The sequence below is a fragment of the Diabrotica undecimpunctata genome, chromosome 6 (genome assembly GCF_040954645.1).
Source record: "Diabrotica undecimpunctata isolate CICGRU chromosome 6, icDiaUnde3, whole genome shotgun sequence".
NCBI classification, from domain to species: Eukaryota; Metazoa; Arthropoda; class Insecta; order Coleoptera; family Chrysomelidae; genus Diabrotica; species Diabrotica undecimpunctata.
The window spans coordinates 159,578,383-159,600,407 of record NC_092808.1 but is presented as its reverse complement, the minus strand read 5'-3'; the positions used below and the strand labels follow the sequence as shown (position 1 = coordinate 159,600,407).

Here is a 22,025-nt window from a genome sequence, read left to right as displayed (position 1 = left end):
ATGTTACTGCTTCGCTTGTAAGCTGAAACTGACCAGTTTCAGCTTACTACATAGACATAACAATCATCTATACTTTCTTTGTTAACAGATTTAATAGGAAAGCTATTTCAGTTTAAAACAGTTATCAATGTAATAGAAAAAACTTGACATATTCTGATGAGACTGTTACCGTCAAATTTGAGCTCACTTTAGAAATTATTTCTGTACTGGAAATCGATACATAATATTTATAAAATGCTCTTAGGAACTTTTGTCAATAAAAATTTAAATCTGCCATTGTGGTTCGGACTCTTCTGGATTGTACGCTGGTTATTTGGCACAATGAGATTTTAGAATTTAGGCAAAAAGTGTTACTGATTAGTAAATTATTAATGAAGAATTTTTGGCGTACATTTTATAAAGCAAATCAGCCTAATAGAGAAAAAATTCGAAGAAATTTGAAAAGTTCTATGCAAAATAAGACTGAGAAAACAAAGAAATATACAGAGAAAATTGGAACAAACCAAAAGGATTTCTATGCAAACCCGGGAAAATCGTGGGAAGAGTTTATTAATTAATTGAAAATGATTTACACGTCAGACAAATTCTTGCTTACAAAACAAATGAATAGAACAGAAACGATACGACCCACTTAAAATCAGTAATGAATAAAATCGCAGTTGTATAGAAGAGGAGTTAAAAGAAAATAATTTATATAAAATTAACCATATTTAAAATCTGATAAATCAATGTTGATTTGAATCTAATCTGGTTGGAAAATACCTGGAAAGTAAGCTCGAAAGTATATGACGCCACATGGAAATACCGAATGAAGTTTGATAAAGAAAGAGGCAAGAAATGCCTAAGTCCTGGAATGTAAAAGAAGAAAAATTACTTTCTTAGCTGGATACTGAAGGGAACAAATCGTGAAATAAACGTAAGAATTATAAAACACAATATTCACTCATTTGGAACAAGAATATGGCGTTACTGATGATGAAAATTTCATCGACACTTTTACCAACAAGTAAGTAACCAAATAATAAAGATAAGAAGCTTAACAGAACATATTTTGCTTGAGATTTGAATGCAAAATATAGGAAGAAATATAATACCAAGACAGTAAGCAAATGCTAGTAAAGACACAAAATGGACACTTTTCACATAAGAAAATATATGAGATATACGAGCTGTATCAATACCAGTTCGACGAAAAATTACAATTACAAAAAATGTTCATTGCAGAATCCCGAAAATCTTTATCATTTAACAATGTATTTATGGAGTAGCTCTAAAGCCTATGAAAAATATAAAGAAATCAAAACAGCACAAAAACCTTAGTGGTAAAACTGTAAACTGGACAAGAATATTCAAGAATAAAAAAAGGATACAAAGAAAATTATTTAATGACTATATTCAACAAATGTGATAGAAATAGATGGGTAACTATTTAGGCAAATGCAGTCTCTTGTATATTCAGGAGAATAAATGGAAAACTAGTAAAAACTAAATAAAAACGAAGCAGAAGAACCAGCCAGTTTAAGAAGTTTTAGATTGACCTTAGTCCATTTATTTACAATGACTGGAATAATAGAAAAAAACTATATATGATTTAAAACTGCATCTTTAATTTGTTGATATAAAAATGCATACAAAAGCTTAGCTCTAAACAAACTGTAGAAACAACTAATATTAGCACTGAATTAATAAAAGATCTTGCAAAAAATCAGAATGAATTAAAAAACTATTACCGTCATAATTGATTGATATAACAGACATTACAAAAAAAAACAGAAAAAGTTCAAAGAAAACACAGACCCCCTCAGTAAATATCAATGTGCAGGTATAGATAAAATTTCGAACAAAAAAAAGGAAGCAAATCAGAAAGTATTAAACAAATTAATTAAAAAGGTCAAATTGTATCATTATGGAATCTCAGGGGTTACCACTCATACGGTTGCATACTATAATTGATAAAAAACATACTTTTTGACAAATTTAGAAAAATACAAATTTGTTTTAAAAATAGGGAAATAAATGCGAAAAAGATTCAAAGTAACAAGAACAAAAATTTAATGGAAATGTTTTTCCAAAATGCAATGGAAAACTGTTCAGTAACTAAAATTTGTACTTACTATTATAGACGTCTTCATCTTGCCGGATAATTGTACTCTATCGATATTTTTTTTAGTCAGTAGTTATATAGTAATCCTACACAAATTTGTCTAGCACAGCTAGTGCCGGAGACTTGAAAAATGTAAATGAGGTGCATGTGAATTTTCATAATATTTAGGCATAAATTAATTTTAAATACCATTAATATACCATGTTCCAATGACAACAAAATAGGTAAACTTTAATAAAATTCCTATTTTTAGGCATCCTTATTTTTTAATTGTTGTCTAATGAAACAATATGGATATTAGGTGAGAGCACCATAATAGCTTAATCAATTCGGATATCATGCAATACGTACTAAAAATATTTTGTCTGATTATGTACACAGGGAAAAACAAATAAATTACACTTTTAAGTTGAAATAGTTGGTTCAGCATGAAATAGCTAGTTTGGGAAAGCGATTGGACAAAATGATATTCCTGGGAAGTGTGGATAGCATTAAAAGAGACAGGAACAAGGTGGCTAACAGGTTTATTTAATAGAATTATGGAAGTGGGACAAATAGCAGATGAGTTGCTGCCAATTGGCTGCAATCCTGTGTCATATGAATGGCTTCATGTAATAATTTTTCTCACCAGAGTCTTCATTTGCCCAACGTATTTTAGATCTTCCTCTTGATCTTGGCCTTATACCTTCCTTCTACTACCAATAGTTCCATGATCTCCGTTCGTATGTGGCTGAAGTAATTTAGGTATGCTCGTTTTGCTTTTTGTAATAGCCTGCCTTTTAAATGAAGCTCTTCCAGAATTGACAGGTTTCTATATTCTGTCCTGGACACGTGTAGAATTCTTCTATAGATCCACATTTCTAAGGCTTCGATTTTACTCCTATCAATTTTTTATTAGTCAATGTTTCACCTGCGTATGTAGCCATGGGAAAAATAGAGGCATTGATCAACCTGAGCTTAGTATTCCTTGTTATTGTTCGGTTTTCTATATTTTAATCAATTTAGATGTTGCGGTTCGGGCCATTGCTATCTATGCTTGATTTCTAAGGAGCAATCGCCATTTTTGATTATTAGAGAGCCTAAATATATAAATCTGTCTACCACTTCGAAATTCACCACTTGGTGTACGTGCAATAGATCATTATTTGCTATGTCTACGATCATTATTTTTGTTCTGCCGGTGTTGATCTGAAGTCCGAATTTTGGGCTGATCCGGTTTAATCGTTCGGTGATGATAATCATTTCGACTTCATTCGGTGCTAGTTTGAGTGTGTCATCTGCATATCGCAGGTTGCTGTTTTTTCTGCCTTCTATAGTGATCCCTCCATCTCATTCGTCCAGTACTTTTCTCATTATATATCCAGAATATAATGTTGTATAATAATGATGATAGTATGCAACCCTGTCTAGCTAGTTCTTTGTTTAGAACATATCTAAATATATTCCATGTATTTTAACATTGTCGTACAGATTTCTTATTAGGTTAACTAGGTGATTAGGTTCTCCCATATTTTCTCTTATACTCCAGAGGTGATCCCATTTTACCGAATCGAAAGCCTTTTTTATAAGAAGAAGCTGGTTAATTGCCTAAAGATCGTACCAGGCCGTATACCGTTAAGGATGCTCTGGCGTGTGTTGGATTCAGTGTGGAAGGTTCCATCCACACGCTATCCTCCCAGAGGAGTCGTGCTCACAGATGTAACCATAGCTCCCTGCCTACCAAAGTCCACTCCCGCAACCGCACTACTCATGTGGTAAATCCTCTCTAGATCGATGCATCACATGAATAGCCCGTCTTTTCTTTCTTTCTCTCCCTCTTTCTCTCTCTTCCTTTTGCGTTTGCTGCAGATTCCTCTCTAGTATTTCCTTCTTTTTGGCAATTTGAGTTACTGTCTCCAGTATTGCCTTGTATTCGGTCTTTTTTAGCCCTGCGGCACTCCCACCGTGGTTCTCATAGACTTACCCCTCGCAATATTGATGCACCTATCCGTGAAGTAGTTCCTGACTAAGTTCTGCAGATCGGGAGATATTTCCAAGTCCCCAGTAGTCTAACGATAATTTTCTAGCTAGCACTATTAAAAGAATTTTTTATATCGAGAAAGAATGCCACCATGCATATGCTCGTACATATGGACATGCGTTATATCTACGTTGATAGAACTATGAAGTATCCTTTTTTATTTATTTCTTTTACTTTCTTTCTAGGATTTATTTTTATTCTGTCTAGGGTTTATTTTTATTTTATTTATTTTTCGGGTACCTTTTATTTTATTTCAATATTTCTTGTTTAGGACGTTTGTATTTCCATCGATGAAACACGTCTTATCTCATGATCTCTCGCAGTATGAGACATGGGTGATTCTCCATTTTCGCGAATTTGATCCTGGTTTTTTCCTTCACTATTTAAGTCACCCTGAGTTGTTGCAGTACCCTGAATAGAAATTGTTCGACGACGTACCTTGGAACGTTGAGCGCCTCTTTTGGCTGCTGTTGTGGTCCGCTTGTATCCTCCTCTTTGATGTATTACATACGTGTCCCCCCTCCCCCAGTATCGGTAGTATGTTACTATTTATTAACTACATTTTTGTTTTTACCCTTAGAGTACTTGTTCTACCTGTGAGTCCTCTTATTGATGCTTTTGTCATGTTGTTTTTTTTGTATTGTGGCATCTACGTATTTTTTGAATGTAAGTCCTTTATTCATTATGACTTCCAGGTATTTTGCTTCGCTTTTCCATTAGATTGATTTATTTTGCACTGTCAGTTGTTCCTCTGGCTGTTGGTGTCTCTTTATGAAAAGCACCGCTTTCGTTTTTCGGAGTTTATGGTGATTTTCTATTTTATACTCTATTCTTCTGTTTTACAACGGTGGTTGCTAGTTATTTACTGCTATATCTATATTTCTGTGTTTAGCCGCTATCGCTATATCATCGGCATAAAGGCTGAGTTAAGTTCCTGGTGTTCTTGGAATAACGTCAGTGTATATTGTATACAGTAGTGGTGACAGGACCGCTCCCTGTGGTACTCCAGGGTCCCGAGGTTGAACACGACTTGTCTTATCCTAAGCTTTGCTTACGTTCAGAAAGGCTGCTCTTATGTATGGTTTGTCGTAGAATCCAGCTGCTATGTACTCTGTTATTCTAAGTACCTGTAGCTCGCTGGAGTGTTCTGAACGGAATCCAAATTGTGCTTCTGGTATTTTTCCTAGCCTGTTTGTTTCTGCTTGGAGTCTGTTGAGGATGACTCTCTCTACGATCTTGCTGATTGCCGGCAGTAAACTTATCGGCCTGTAGTTTTGCGGGAACACGCTGTACTTTCCTGGTTTTGGTATCATTATGATATGGGCTTCCTTCCATCGATTCGGGAAGAGCCTATATCTTCAGAGAGCATCGCATTGGCTATATTTGTTAGAAATACTGTGGCTCTCGCCGGTAAGTATTTCAGAGCCCTATTTGTGATCTTGTCTGGTTTAGGTGCGTTTCTTGGTGAACTGTTTTTGTTTAGATTGTTTATTTCCTGTGATGATGTTGAATGGATGCTTTTATTAATTTACTGGGATCTTTCTCGTTGTTCTTCTACTTCTATAAAGTCTATATCTTCATCTGGATGATAATTTAGTGTACACTCTCTCGAGAGAGAGTCGTCCTCATCACCTCGGCTTTTTCCTCAATGGAGTAGACAATTCCATTCTCGTCGTATATTGGGGATGGGTTTTCTGTCACTGGTATTGTTTGAAGCTTCCAAATATTTTGTGTATTTGAAGAGAGAGAGATTGTCTGGAAGTGTTGCATATTTATCTGTTTTGAAAACGATATATGAGCACTTTTAATACAACCGCCTATGGCAATTATTAATTTTGTAAAGAATGTTTTTCCATTACAGCAAGTTCTGATGAGGCCCAAAATTATGTGGCGAAAGCTTGACTTTTAATAAAATACACTCACTTAGAAGCACCCGTTTTTTTATTGCTTCCTTAGTATTGGGTCGTTCCCGGTTACCTTCAACCGTCTGTATATATATATATATATATATATATATATATATATATATATATATATATATATATATATATATATATATATATATATATATATATATATAAAATAAAGTTTTATTTTGAGGTTGCAGTCATTAATAGCGCAGGATTATTAGTATAATATAATACTATAATAGAAAATTATAGTATTAATTTTCGTAATATTAGATTTTCTGACTATACATAAATACTATAATTTCAAAAAATTTAAATATTCATATTTGGCGCCACTTTGTACGTAACCATAATAACAATCAAGAGCTAATTATCAACAACAAAAAATATAATAAACAGAAAATAAATCAAACATCAATATAATAATCAATGTCATAATGAATTTATATAAAATTAAAATATTGTACTTACATAAATATATGATTTTAATAAGTTAAGTTTTAATGTTTTGTCAATTTAAAAATTTAATGGATTAACCTCATGGTGTAAGTTTTTATACTAGTTTTATACAATGGTACTTAATTCTAATTTCATTGTATTTACTGATACCATATTTTAGCATATCCTGAAGAAGCAAATAAATTTTGCGAAAGTTTGATTAAAGAACAAAGAGTTTCACTTTCCTGCCCTATTAATGACTGCAACCTCAAAATAAAACTTTATTTTACATAAAGTCTCAGTCAATAATACCTAACTACTTTTGTTTGCAATATTTATTCTCACTTTCTTCGGTGTTCTCGGTCAAATTTCTCTTTGGTATTTTCTTATTAGTCGTTTTCTTATTTTCTTTGATTTCTAGTTCCGCTTTGAAAGGTAAACTTGTAAATACTTCTGATATTTGGCTTCTGGTCCGGTGTTTAACTTCAGTAAATCTTTTAGCTCTAGAAAAAGGTAAGATTTCCTTGGGAACCCTAAAAGGAAGCATTGTAAAAAAGTCCCCGCTGCAACTGTACTTCAGTTTGGCTACTTGAGCCCTTATTCTGAGGGCTTTTTGAGGAGAAAAGTCCAGGTCAGAGAATACTTCGGAGTTTAATGGGCAAATGCTTTATTTTTGAAACCCAGAGGTAATATTTTGAGAGAAAAAAACTCTTTTAAAAGTCACCACTGCAATTTCAAATGCCCACTTAAACGATCTGAATACTGTCACATCGAGTAATTGAAGTTTATGCGTGTTGTGTGGTGAAACATGATGACGCCGTGTTCTTTGGCGAGAATAATAGAGTTTAAATTTAAATGCGAACTATGGTTATCAAAAATTAAAAGCACTGCTGTTTAGATGACCGCACTATTTTAATAAAGAACTTTAGCCATTTATGAAATATATCTGCATTGATCCACCCAGAATTACTGAACCAAACGGCGCTACCAACTGGTCCAGAGTCAAACATTCTCTCTCCTACTTTCTTTTTCTTTACGAAAATGAATGCTGGCGGAATAAAACTTCTAGCGCCATTGATGCAACAAATTATTGTGGTCAGTTCTCCTCTCTCTTAGATTTTCTCTTTTTATGTGGGTAACCAGATCCTACTGCATTCTACCGAGGAATTTGCGATGCAATTGGTCTGATTTAGCATAATTAGAGTCACTTCTTTGTTTTTTCTCTTTTTACCATCTGTCTCTTTTAGGACTATACTTGAATCTTTCCAGTGAACACTATGTTCATTTTCCCATGCGTGTTTTTATATTTGAGATCTATATATTTTTTTATATATATATAAGATTGATTACTTATTTTAACATTTAATCGTCTTAATGTTTCATCTTTGTTCTTTCTTGTTCATTGTTAGGTTTAGTTTTAAATAAAATAGATCTCAATGTGTTTGTTGTTTTAAATATTGTTGAAATGTTGAATTTATTTCCTATCCTTTTAAATTTTGCAGATAATCCCTTTATGTATGTTATTGTTATTTTCTTCGTATTATTTCTTGTGAATATTGTAGGATCTCGTTCTAAGTTTTTCTGTTCCATTCGGTCTATTCTTAAAAATTATTTTTTTATAAACGACAAAAGATAATCATTTTTTACTGAAACAGATGTTAAGAAATGTTTTACCTTTAAGATCGAATTTTCCCTTTTTAATATTGATGTTGAAATCTGATTTGTAATTTAGATATCTGTTGGTGTGTGTTGGTTGTCTATACACCTGAGTGGCATATCTAGTATCCTTCTTTTATGGGATTATCATGGGATCCCTGTAGGAAAATTTTACTGTCATTATTGCATTTGGTTGTCTTTTTAAAGACATAGATAGATAGATAGATAGATGGTTTATTGGTAATACATCAATACAAAAGTATTTTTTACAAGTCAAAGATAAAATATGTCAATATAGTTAATAAACGCATAAATATAAACACAAAAGATAAATACAGTGTTTTAAAATATACTTACAACAATTACAACAAATTAAAATTGGAGGTAAAATACTCCTCATACGTAAAAAAGGCATTCACTATAAGGTAGCTCTTAATTTTCGCCGTAAACTGATGAAAATTAAGAGCTTTTATTCTAGCTGGCACTAAGTTATAGAATTTTATGGCTAAATACCTTGAACCATTACTGGATCTCTCAAGACGGCTAAATTCTGGTATAAGATTATTATTAAATCTGGTGGGATACTTGTGAAAATCTACATGTGCATTGTATTGACTAAGATTTTGTTTAATGTGCAACAGACACTGCATAATATATACACAAGGTAAAGTCAAAATTTGTAAAGCTCTAAAGGAGTTTCTACAATCTGCTCTATAACAGAGCCCAGAGATAATACGAACACACTTTCTTTGTTGTGAAAACACTTTATAAATGTGACAAGAGTGACCCCAGGAGAGAATAGCATATGTCAGATGAGAATGAAAATTACTATGATAGGCTGTTAAAATAGTTTCCCTGGAAGTCACCTGTACAAGGTTCCTAAAGAGGAAAAGTTGTCGGGAAAGCTTTTTCGATAGAATAACTATATGTTGTTCCCAGGTTAATCCTGCATCCAAATATATCCCCAGAAACTTCGCTCCGGTTACACATTGTGGTAGAGCAGCGTTTTCAACGCAAGTGTTATTTCTTAGAGTAAAATTAACACTTTGTGATTTAGAGTTGTTCAAAGAAAGACGGTTAGTTAAAAACCAATTGAATAAGTTTTTTTCAGATGTTTGGTAATCAAGGATGTCGAATTCAGAAGGGTGATAGCTTGTATAGAAAGTAGTGTCATCAGCAAATAAAACAGTGTTAACTGTTTCATTTTGAGAGTACACTAGATCATTAATATAGATAAGAAATAATACTGGACCCAAAACCGAGCCTTGAGGGACACCAAACAACAGAGATTGTTTTTGAGAATCACACTGGTTGAAGTGAACATATTGATCACGATTTGATAGATATGAATCAATTAGTTGAATAGCATCATTATGAAAATTATAATAAGGAAGTTTTCTAAGCAAAATACTATGTGTGACACAATCGAAAGCCTTAGTAAGATCTAAAAACGATGCAAGAGTATCAAGATATTTTTCAAACCCTTCCAAAACATTACTAGTGAAATGATCAAAAGCTAAAGTTGTTGTTTTATTTTTTCGGAATCCGTACTGGTTTATGGCAAACAGTTTATTAGATTCAAAATGTAGAATAATTTGATTTTTTTAAATTCGTTCATAAACTTTTGATAAAATGGGCAACAAAGAAATGGGTCGATAGTTGTTATAATCATCAATAGAGCCTTTATTCTTAAACAGAGGTACTACCTTTGCAGTTTTGAAAACTTGAGGATAAGTATTACAAGATATTGATTGATTTATTAAAGTTGTTAGAGGTTGAATATCTTTTATTAATATCTTTTATTGTTTTAATAATTTTTGTGTTAAACCCATCAGGATCTTTGCTGTTACTATTTTTTATTTCTGTAATAGTTCACTGGCTGAAAGCTAAATTGATTTAAATCTACCATGTTGTCACAAAATTAAGTTCAAGAAATTATTCCTTCTGGGTGTAACACTTCTAATGTGACTGAGTATATTTATATTTGACTTTTAAAGTACTTTTGTATTATTATTATCAATAAACTATCTGTCTATATTAGTGTGTATTTAAGTAAAAAAACTCATTCATAAAAGAGATCCACGAAGCTTTAGAACTTTAAATAAGAAATTCTTCACGCATATCTCGGCGAACTTTACGTCTTGGTGGATTTAAATGTCAGATTATCTTCGTACCATCAAATAAATCAGGTTCAAACCGATTCACCTTTAATCTAATAAAGCCATATATCACAAATATATCGATGACACCGGAGTAGAGTTTTGACTTCTATTCTTGACCCACATTACGGCCAAATCCCTGAGGTCACAACTGCACAATCAAAATTTTAATGGCTTGTAGGTGGCCAATTAGAATATTTTTAATTTGGAAATAAAGTATATAGCAAAAGACGATTTATTTTATATTTTATATAAGAAGAAAGTGACAAACAATGAATATTTATGATTGTTTATAATATTATGTTTTGGATACTGATTACATCAGTCATATAAATTGTACACTATTTTTAAAAAGTGAAAGGGTTCTCTATTACTTGATTTGAAATTCATAAAAATTTTCGTGGAAATTTTTTACTTCGTTTAAAATTGTATTCAATGTGCAAACGATTTGAAATAGCAAAATAAAATTAAATGATTTTTGATGCTAACATGGAAAAATTTCTTAATTTTTTTTTGTTCACTCAAGGAAAAAATCTGTTGCCTGTTTCGGCATCAAAATTCGGCATTAGCTCACTGAGCTAATGGTAGAAGTGTGGGACTACGAAGAAATGCCCCAAGAATGGAACAAGTTCATTATAATTCCCATACACATCTGTCTTTTTGTTACAGCCTTTCGATTATATTCTGATTATAAATAGTTCGGCGGTTGGGTACCTTTCTGAAATACGAATATACGAAATAAATAGGATAGTTGAAAACTATTTTATCTTATGTAAATTTTTTGAATACGAATACAAATATATAGTCCCACATCTCACTTTATTTAAGATGGAGTAATTTTCAACTATCCTCCTTTCCATATATACAGAGAGATACCCAGCCGCTGAACTATGTATGATCGGAGTAGGATGGAAAGGCTGTATGATTGGTGTATCCCGAGCTTAAGCTGATGTTTGAGATTATCAAGTCATGGCACTATGACGTCACGAGGGGCCCTAGAAACTTGTTCAACGAATCGACAGTTCGCTGAGAGACGTCGATGGAATTTCAGAATAGAGGGACCAACATAGATATATAAAGGAAATTTAATTGTAGAGAGTTACTCTAGTAAATATACTTGTAACGTGAAGTATTGCGTTTAGGGTTATTGTGTTAGAGGAATATAAATAAATTAAAATAAGTGTTAATCGACTGTAAATAAATAAATAATAAAGGGCCTGCGTAGCGCAAGCGGTAGGATGCTTGCCTCGCATGCCGGTGATCCGGAGTTCGAATCCTACCGCCGGCAAGAACAGCTAGACATTTTTAAAAATGTCTATAGGCCCCAGGTCGACTCAGCCTGAATAAAATGAGTACCTTGGGTAAAACCAGGGGTAATAATAGGCGGTTGAAGCGTAGCACTGGCCATGTTACCTTCCTTGTATACCATAGGCCCTAGATATAGCAGACTACCCTGCTATACTCCCAAAGCCGCGAAGCGGTATAAAACGGGAGACTATTATTATTAAATAAATAAATAAAGTAAACATTATAGTATTATAATATGAGAAAAATAAACAACAAACAACAAAAATTAAAAGAACACACAAAAGGATAGAAAAATTTAATATTCCGTTGCGTAAAGTTACTATTCACTCTAGATTAACTATAACTTTGTGTTAATTAGTACAAAATATACCTAGTGTATCACAAATGAATACAGCAAACAAAATTTTTTTTCAACTTTTAACTGTTTCCAAGAACGACAAACAATATTTTAATTTTTCCCAAAGATGCAAATATCGATTTTTCAAACAAACATATTCCTTGGAAATTTATTTGGCAGACAAAGAATAGTTTCCCTTGTTCAACTCCCACGTAAATGTATATATATCTTAGCTGTATTGATTCGATAATTCATATAACAACAAACTACTTACACAATAGTTTCGTCTAGTAAAAAGCTACGTTACCTGCCGAAAATAGTACCGACAACTCATTGTTTATTTCGGAAGTAGTATCGATGACCTCAGGTACTTTTCTGAGTTTTACAGGTGGGCAGCAACACCAAATATTCTACTACCCAAACTTTAAAACCCCAAAAAATACTCTGATCACATCAGCTACAAGTCCGGCGAAGGAACAGTGTATGTTTCTGTGATCTTGCTAATTAATTCAAATTTTCGATTTTACTACAACTGAACCCTGACTTTGCCGGGGATGAAATAATGAATGAACTGGGACTATGAATGAAACTGCATCTGCGCCATCTACGGCAACTAATTCATCGATTAGTTTGGTAAGATAACCGAAGTTTGCGACAGAATTCTACATTTGTAAGTATTTACGCCTACGCACTAGATGGCGCTGATGTGGTTAATGCATCTAACAGAAATAAACTTAAATTAATTAATTGTAGAATATGGTGGATGGTGGAGATGTATGTTGTATCAAAGAATATAAATGCATATGCGTCTATATTGTTTGGTTGTATTATTGAGGCACTTTATTCATCATGAATTTGATAACTTATTACAATAAATGTCCATTTGACCGTGATTGTGATATGTTACACCTGAACAAACCCAGAAATAATACCACTGATTATTATCAGTGACAGATTTTTTTTTAAATAAACGTATTATTTAAAACTTTTACAAACAAATATTCCTAACGATATAATTTTGTTTAATCCCACTTATATTACAATTTATCTATACAATCTCTTAATATTTACTACATTTGACACAAATGTTTATACTTAACTTTTTGCGAACACATTCGAATGCACTTTTCTCTGTATATTTTTTCGCCCACTTTTTGATCATTTTTGACGTATGTACTCCGGCTTCATTGGTTATGACCCCCATGGAACTCCTAGCATTATTCTTAATATTTTTGAGTCCAAAATGGTTTGAAGATGGATTTGTAGATTAATATTTTATTTTCAGTTGATCGGTTTGATTTTCTGGCTAACATCCAATACATATGTTCCTCAAATTATGACCCAGTTGTTTTCGCTTAGTAAATATAATGCTACCTCCAGTTAAATCTTCTGTCCAAGTACATACATATTTGCCTTCATTCCCTTGTGGGATTCCCTTACCGTTTAAGTATATAGTCGGATAGTTTCCATACGCCCAGTAAATGTTATTTGTAGTGATTTCTTTTCATTTATTTTGACTCTCCTATTTGTCATGCATTGTATTTTATTTAATTTATTTTGTAGGATTTCTGAAGCTATTTTGGGATTTTTGTTAGATGCTAGTGTTGCCGTATCATCCACAAATATGGCTGTGGTAATATTTGTACCTGTCTGCAGGTCAGCAGTGAATATAAGGTATAATAAGTGTCCTAGGATACTTCCTTAGGGCACGCCGGCGAGAATTTCTTGTATGCTTGTGTATTCATTCTCATATTTTAAGTGGAAATTTCTGTTGGTAATATAGGACTTTAAGATTATATAGTAATTTGTGCTAAATTCTGTTTTAGTTTACATAAGAGACCTTTATATGCCAGACTTTACCAATTGACTGGTTTAGGTCCAGGAATAGGTACCGCTAAACAGTACCTACCTATAACCTATTATATTCAGTCTTCATTGATTCTTTCTACAACTCTTTGTGTTGTGACCGAGGAGCAGAAAACAAATAGGCTCTAAATTAGCGTTTGGCACTTTATTATTAAATTGAGTATAAAATTTAGTTTACATAAAAGACCTCCATGCCAGATTTGACTGGTCTACGTTCAGGAATACCGCTGAGCAGTGCCCATTATTTTCAAACTCTTCATTGATTCTTTCCACAACTCTATGTACCTGTTGTATTGTTGAATGTTGTTTTATGTTTCACGAATTGGTGTGATGGTATTGGTAATAATCATGGAGCTTTGTTGTATACTTAATATTTTTTTATTTCATTTTTTGTGAATTTTTTTTAAGAAGTTCTAGTTGATAGGTTTTGAGAGATAACGATATAATTGAGAATCAAAAATGTTTACACCTAATTATCTCGTACGTACAGGTATTACAGGATTTTAAAGGCTCTTACAAAAAATGATAGTAAGGGGTAAGCTACAACTATTTATTTACATAGTGATATGTAATTCATTAATAGTTTAACTTTTCACTTTTACACAAAAAACGTTATGAATGTAGCTGAGACAGATTCTGTGACTTAAATGTCAAAAACATACTATACCTAGCACAAAGGCTCTAAAGGCCACAAGCTTAAGCTAAACCTGATGACTACACCTCCCCACTCTTTCCTTGACAGTTTTTAAATCTTAGTAATTTTATTTACCTATATTAATATTACCATTTGATTCTTGAAATTTCTGCCCCTCTCTTTGCAGCAGACATTTTATTAGTTTGACACTCTGTATAGTGAGATTATTTTCACACGACACAGCCATCCTAGTATTTGGGCTTTCCCTAGTGTTTCACGACATATTCGTCGATTATCTTTTCAAAATAGAGCATTTGAGAATATTTTAGAAAGATCTGGAGTATTTAAAGTGGTCCTGCAGAAATTCAAAGCAGTATGGTATATTATTGGCAGTTTCTTTGAGGTTCGGGCTAACCTAATTTGATTTAAAGAGGACTAAAAGTTTTTAGGTAGTCTGGAATATGTTGGAACGATTCTATATACGAGCAAGCTCTGAAAGTATTCACATCAGCGTACAATCTTTCGGAGTAGTATGGAATAATTTTGGTGATTGTGTAATTTTAGGGTAAACTGGATAATTAAGGAATAGGGTAGAGGACTTAAAGAGTAGGCTGGAGTGTTTCGGAACACCATGGAATGATTTTGGTGATTCTGTAGAGCTACAAACTACTAAATACAACTATGAGCAGATTTCCTATATTATAAAATATCTGTTCTGTATTTTCTTGAAACTTTTTGCAAGTCCTGCTGTTCTTGATCTTTGGATGTTTTATTTTTCTTCTCTGTGGTATATTCTTGATTTTGTCTTGAATTGTACTGTTTTTCTTTAAGGTTTTCATATTTTTATTATTTTATTCATGTTTATGATTTGTTAAGTGATGACCATTAGTACTGAGAATTTTTCTATACTTTCCTCCCAGTTTTACCCTACAAATGCTGTCAGATGTATACCAATCATCTACCACTTGTCTTTATTACTTTTTACAAAGGGTGAGGAATATAAGGATTGAAATAAAACAACGAGAAACTTGTTATTGTATATAAACTGTTAATGTAAAAGTATCAAAACATTAAACTACAAATTAAAATGCCAATAAGCTATTTTACAAATAATATCTCAAAATAACATGATACGTTTCAAGTTTATCTCAACAGACCTAAAAATAGTAAACATTCAATGTATATAACACTAAAATAATCAGAAGCACGATCAGCTCCATGTATAAATGTAAAATATGAATGCAACACTGTCTAGAAAGAGTAGGATACAATTAAATTTTGACACAATGAAAAAACCTGGCACATTTTGTTGTGGGTTCAAAAAGTGTAAAAGACAGGACTTTTATAGGAGACTATTAGAAAGTAGTTCAAATGTAACATGTCGTATGAAACAAATAGAAAAACACTATATAATTGTCGTTTTACAAAATGGCTAAGAAGTGCCACTTGACATCAATGAGCCGATTTTCTATGCAATAGTATTTTCTTTATTGTTCTGAAAATGTTTTGTTTCAAAATAGACTGTTCAAATTTTCAAAACTTGTTGAATGTAAGTTGTTAAAAATGTTTACAGGTCACTATCAAAAAGTAGTTCAAATGTCATATCATACATAAGCCTATTGTACAACAATCTTTTGACAAACCAGCTGAAAAGTGGCAGCCACATCCAGGTAGATTTTCCATACTTGTTGTTTATTATCCTGAAAATATTTGTTTATATATACAATTTTCTTCTACACCTGTTACAAGTATTCAAAAGGTGTTCAAGAAAAATTCTAAAGCTGTTAAAGCTGTTTACAAACCACTATCAGATAGTAGTCCAAATGTCACCTGACATATATAGCCAGAATAAAACCTTACTGTAAGACTATTTTATAATAAAATGGCCAACAAGTGTCCATCCAGACCACTGGCAGATTTCCTAATTAAAATATCTGTTCTGTATCAGTTAAAATTGTTTCCTGTTTAATAAAATATGTTATATGCTTGTGCAAATTTCCAAAAGTTGTTCAAGGTATCTCATAAAGTTGTTTGAGAATTTTACAAGCCATTATCAGATAGTAGTTCAAATGTCACATGACAAAGTTCAAATAAAACAGTAATATACAACTATTTTTTGATAAAATTTCCATGGACACATTTCCAATATGAAAGATATATGTACAGTATTGTTCTAAAACTGTTTGTTTTAAATACAGTTTTTCAAAGTTGTTAAAGTTATGTTATAGTATCTACAACACTAGTTAAAATAACACATGACATATAATCGAAAAAGCCAGACATCTACAATAAAATCCTAATTATTGAAAATAAATGATTTGTTCTTCTGATTATTTCAACACTTTCAACATTTCACAGAAAGAAGACATCTTAAAAAATCAAACTTTATGATACAAACATGGAGTATTTCACCTTTAAAAACATTACTAATGACATTGTTAGTCTCCTTCCAGGTCTCGATTCTAATTTTTCTAATTTAACAATTAATCAGCAATCTTTCTTCTATTTCTATCCTTAATAATATGGAATGGCGAGATCGGATATAAAATGGAGTACAAAATGTTGTATACTTTATGAAATTTGGTTTTAGAATGAGAATCCTCCATTAGGCACTTGTGTGGGGGATGAGAACTGCATTTGGCCATCTGCTGTAACTGGGGCTGGCATATTATCGTCATTACCACCCTAAAACCCAAAAAATAACATCAATAATCTCCAAAGAAATCAGTCCTAGATTATTTATTAATGATTATTTTTATTCAGTTTGCATTATTATTTCATTCACATTTGTTTAATATAGAAAATAAAGTTAAAAACAAGGTACTTACCTCTGAGAAATAGTTCTCGATGATACTAAGAGCTTTCTCATAGATCTTTTCATTGTCATGAGATTGTAAGGCTTCAATTCCATCTAGGCCACCACATTCCTCAATCATAATAGCTATCTTCTCCACTTGACCCATCTTATTAGCAGCCTAGAAATAAACAAAAATAGGCAATATTATTTTAACTGTATCTCCTCTCTATCCTCTTTATCTATCGCCCACTCCCCTGAACTCTTTTTCAATCTCCTCTAATTCTCCCTCTTTTTCCATTTTCTCCCCAATACAAGTCCTCTCTCCACACACACTCTCTTCCCCCTCCACAAATATCAATCTACATTCACTCTTCTCCTCCTATATCACCTCTTCTGTCATTCAACTTTATAAAACTATTAAAAAAGACATACATATTAAAAAAATAGAGTAAACAAGAACTTACATTGAGTATGTTGTTAAGTCCATCTAAAACAACAAGGACAGTCTTCTGATCTTTGGAATTGATAAGATTACACATTGGTTTCAAGGCACCAGCTTCCACTAGTTTGGCAAGTTGTGAGATTGTACCTCCACTTGTAAAATTCGTCACAGCCCAAGAAGCTTCTTTCTGACTCTTAAAGTCACCTGTTTGAAGGACATGGAGTAATGGTGGGAGTATACCAGCATCGATAACTTTCTGAATCTGTTCACTGTTACCTGCAGTGATATTGGACACTGTCCAAGCTGCTTCTTTGACAATATTCAGTTTACTGTGTTGTAGAAGGTCTGCCAATACATTTAATGCCCCTGCATTGATCACACAGTCTGTTTGCTGGTCATTTCCTGTCACTATATTACCTACAGCTCTTAAGGCAGGTGTCAGGACTGTACCGTGTTCACTGTAGAGTAGCTGAACCAACCTGTCAATGAGTCCGGTATCTAGTACAGCTTGGATCTTTTCATTTGGACCATCTGTTAGATAGCTTAGAGCCCAACAGGTATCTGCTTGTACTTCTGGGTCACTGTGATTCAAAAGGCGTGCTATAAATGGAAGTGCTGGCCTAAGGAGGTTGAAATCTGGAGAGGGATTCTAAAAAATACAAAAAAATTCATTACTTTACTCATTTAATGTTATTTTGGCAAATTTGGTAAATAAAAAATTGGTTTTTTACCAAACTGACATGTTCTATGGCATATTTTGACATATTATATACATGCTTGGAAGAATTGCAATATTTTCTTTCTGATGAATACTTATAAATTTCCAATGTAAACTTCATTTTAAACAGATCTTAAGTACCTTAGGTTGTGAAATAAATCAATACATAAACTTACCTTATTTCTGCATAAGTTAGAAATAGTCCACACAGTATTTCTCAATAATGACAAAGAGGTACTTGGTTTTATCAAGCCAAGAAGATCTGCAAGGACATTACAGGACAAAACCATATCTCTAGTTGTTGAACCATCTCCTGCAATGTTACCAAGTGCCCAAACAGCTTGCTCTGCTACATCTATTCGAGGGGAAGATAAGAGTCCTTGTAGACGAGGAATGGCTCCTTCCTGAACCACAGCTGCAGTCTGTTCTGATGTTCCAGAGGCTATATTGGTTAGGGCCCAGCAAGCCTCAAATTGAAGGGATGGACTAAAAAATATTGATGAAGATTCTTTAGCAATTTGAAGAATTTATAATACGAAAACACAAAATATGTATGTTTTGCACAATAAGTAAAGACATCTTCAATAGCTTTACCTCTCTTGAGTCTCATTAGGCCTCTTAAGCCTAAAATTTAGAGGCAGATGAATATTGTATTGCAAGATACGGTGAAAAATTGTTTTCTGTTACAGATAAAGCAAAGCGTTATATTAACCTGGACAGTAGGTTGTCAGAGCTTTGCACTTTCCAGTTTATCTTTAAAAAATATATTTTGTCTTAATAGTTACTACTTACTTGTGTGCTTTTGTCAGGAATTCCACACATCTAGGTACAACTCCCAGGCGGATCATGTGATCAATTGGTGGTGTTTTTTCTCTGCTCAAAATCTTTCTGCATGCCAATGTAGCTCTATATTGAATAGCTTCATCTGAGTTCATCATACCTACAAAATTATTTTGTTAAATACAGTTTGATACAGTATTATCTCCATAATATGAAGAACCCAAAATAGAATCAAATTTGATAGAATAAATTACATGCAAAATAAAAACAATAATAATAAAAAACAATGGCAAAACTGGTGATAATGATGTGGTACAGCAGCAAAATCAAAGCCTAGAATTGAATGAAAGACTTTAAACAACTACTTCCTGATGCTTTTCATCCCTATGAAGAGGGATCGCACAAAAAATCATGAGTAAGATGGAATTTTACTATGATCTCACTGAATTCACAACAAAAACAAAAGATAACAAGAATACATTGAATAAATAATAAAAAATAAAACTGATAATACATACTGAATTCACTTGAGATTGAGATCATTTTTTTAATGAATGAATTCTGTGTCAGTTCCATAATAAATCTATCAATCAGAATGATTATTAACCTACTCACCATACATAATTTCTTCTGCAGACATAGTAGGTGAAGACACTGAGTTGTTCTCTTGGAGTGGAGATGTAGGTTCCTCACTAGTGGAGATATTCCTTCTCTTAAGTAGTTGGTCATCTTTCCTTGCTTTCCTGAGTTCAACAGTTTGCCCTATACGTCTTCGTCTCATTTCCTAATTGAGAAAAATACATTAAAAACTAACACTCCAATACAAAAAATGGTAAACTAACTAACCTCAGTATCCTTGCCCTTGTTCTTAAAAGATCTAATTCTGTTTTCATCTGCCATTTTTCCTGCAATATCAAAAAACTAATTAGGATAACCCACGTTTTCAATGGCTACTTACAAAGGGCACAAAAACTACCGGAATTTTGTTCACCATGTACGATAAAAAACTACGCCATACTAATTACATCCTCTAAAAAAATAGTAGTTAACGTCAGATATTTTGCCTACCTTGTTTTAATGTAGTAGACAATATAGGAATAGAAATAAAATATAAAACCTGTTGAACAAAGAAACACCCTTAACGATAGTGGTTTTGATAAAAATGACGATTTTCGGTTACCTTTTTTGTCAGTTTTGACAGCTTTGAAACTGTCCAATGGAAAATTATATCGATCGTCCTTGTATCTGATTGGACAGGATAAAATAATGGCTACTAATTTGCGGTAAATTTAAACTTGATCGTGTTTATACAAAAAAAAATAAGCCAAATGAAATCTTTCACGCCTGAATAATTTCAAAATATATAAAAGTGACATACAAACTCTTTGATTTATTTTTATTAATAATAAATATTATATACAATACTAAAAAATCAAGATGCTTTGATGGACGGGCAATACATTATACACCTATATGTATATAATGTTAAAACTAATGGATTCTTGTTTCAATTTTCTAGAACAAATATATAATTTGAGATCTTTCACTATTTATTTACATATTTATGTATGATTTCAAATGTTTCTTAAATGACCAAATCCTGTTTTTGTATGTTACCTAAGATATGGTAAATAAGATATTACTGATTTTCCCGCGATAAAACCGGCTTTTTAATCATATTGTATTTATTTTTTGCATTAATATGTTTCCCTATATCCCATAAATATAACATCACTTCTAGTCTCACAAACAATAACATAAATTAACTTTCTCTTAATGACAACAATAGGTAGCTTTCAGACTGTCTCCTCAAGACCTATTCCACATATTTCGATGTATAGCATAATTGAGCGTTCTCTACAATCCTTTCTATCAACAATCCTTGCAGAGACTTAGTAATATTGTCGCTGTTTGCAAGAAACCTGATAGAACTCTTCTAGTTACTATATGTAATTGTTTTCGCATATTAATTTAACATGTCCAAAGACCTGAATATGACCAGAAAATAATTGTTGTGGTCGAAACCGGTCGTCCTAAGCTAAATAAAATAGACTAAGTCTAAAATTCTGTAAAAACAAAAGACTTTACTACACATTGTCATGGAAGGAACATTTCTTCCATGTAAATATCTTTGTGAAATTGTTTGTTATAAAACAATAACTGATTTTAATATATGTTTTCATCATACAGAATATCGGAAGACTCTTTAATCACTTGTTTTAAATGTCTATTGAATAAAAAACGAATGTTCATTTTATAAATTTGTAATTATAAACTTATAAAAAAATGTAGTTACAAAGGCCACCAAATTAATGTAGAATTTATTATCTGCATGTCATTATGGAGTAGTTTCTATTTGATGGGATTACTAACAAAAACAGTTAGCAGTAGTATTGTGTTCATCTATGACTGGACTATTTGTTTATGGTAGATACCTCTGGAAACTTAACACCACCACTCAAATACAAATGACTTTGTAATAAGCTTAAGATAAGGTTTTCTGCAATAATTTGTTGACAGTTATACATCCACAGCAACTGGAATTGTTGGGGAAACTTCAGGTTTTGATGAAGTAACTTGAATTGCTCTAGGCTTCAGAGCAAATGACATGATTTAAGCTAACTGCACATGATTTCAAAGCAATTTGGACTACTTCACGAGTCTCTGGATGATATCAGACAAGAATGATAGGTTTTAGACAGTTCTGTGGGGATTCATAACAAACATGATTTTAGTAGGGCCTGAAAAATTTCACATCAGTATGGAATGATTTTGTTTGTTCTTTATGTCTTCGAGATACATACATGATTTCAGAGCAAGCTAGAGTATTTTAGATGGTTGTAGAGAAATTTAGAA

General features: G+C 32.4%; 2 protein-coding genes across 2 annotated transcripts in view; both read right to left on the bottom strand.

The window, feature by feature from the left end:
* LOC140444209 (uncharacterized) overlaps positions 1–2,256 on the bottom strand; it is a 4,372-nt gene extending 2,116 nt beyond the window's left edge. The window contains exon 1 of the mRNA XM_072535947.1: positions 2,115–2,256. Coding sequence (XP_072392048.1) covers positions 2,115–2,132 — 18 coding nt within the window. The 5' untranslated portion in view covers positions 2,133–2,256. The remainder of the gene's footprint in view (positions 1–2,114) is intronic.
* Positions 2,257–15,457: 13,201 nt separating this feature from the next.
* LOC140444208 (importin subunit alpha-5-like) lies at positions 15,458–20,387 on the bottom strand. The gene is made up of 8 exons (XM_072535946.1): positions 20,238–20,387; positions 20,016–20,074; positions 19,785–19,953; positions 19,182–19,329; positions 18,566–18,875; positions 17,694–18,320; positions 17,261–17,407; positions 15,458–17,117 (listed from the first exon to the last, which is right to left on the bottom strand). The coding sequence occupies exons 2-8, from the start codon at positions 20,067–20,069 to the stop codon at positions 17,019–17,021; spliced, it is 1,554 nt and encodes a 517-aa protein (XP_072392047.1). The 5' UTR covers positions 20,070–20,074; positions 20,238–20,387; the 3' UTR covers positions 15,458–17,018.
* Between the last annotated feature and the right edge of the window lie 1,638 nt (positions 20,388–22,025).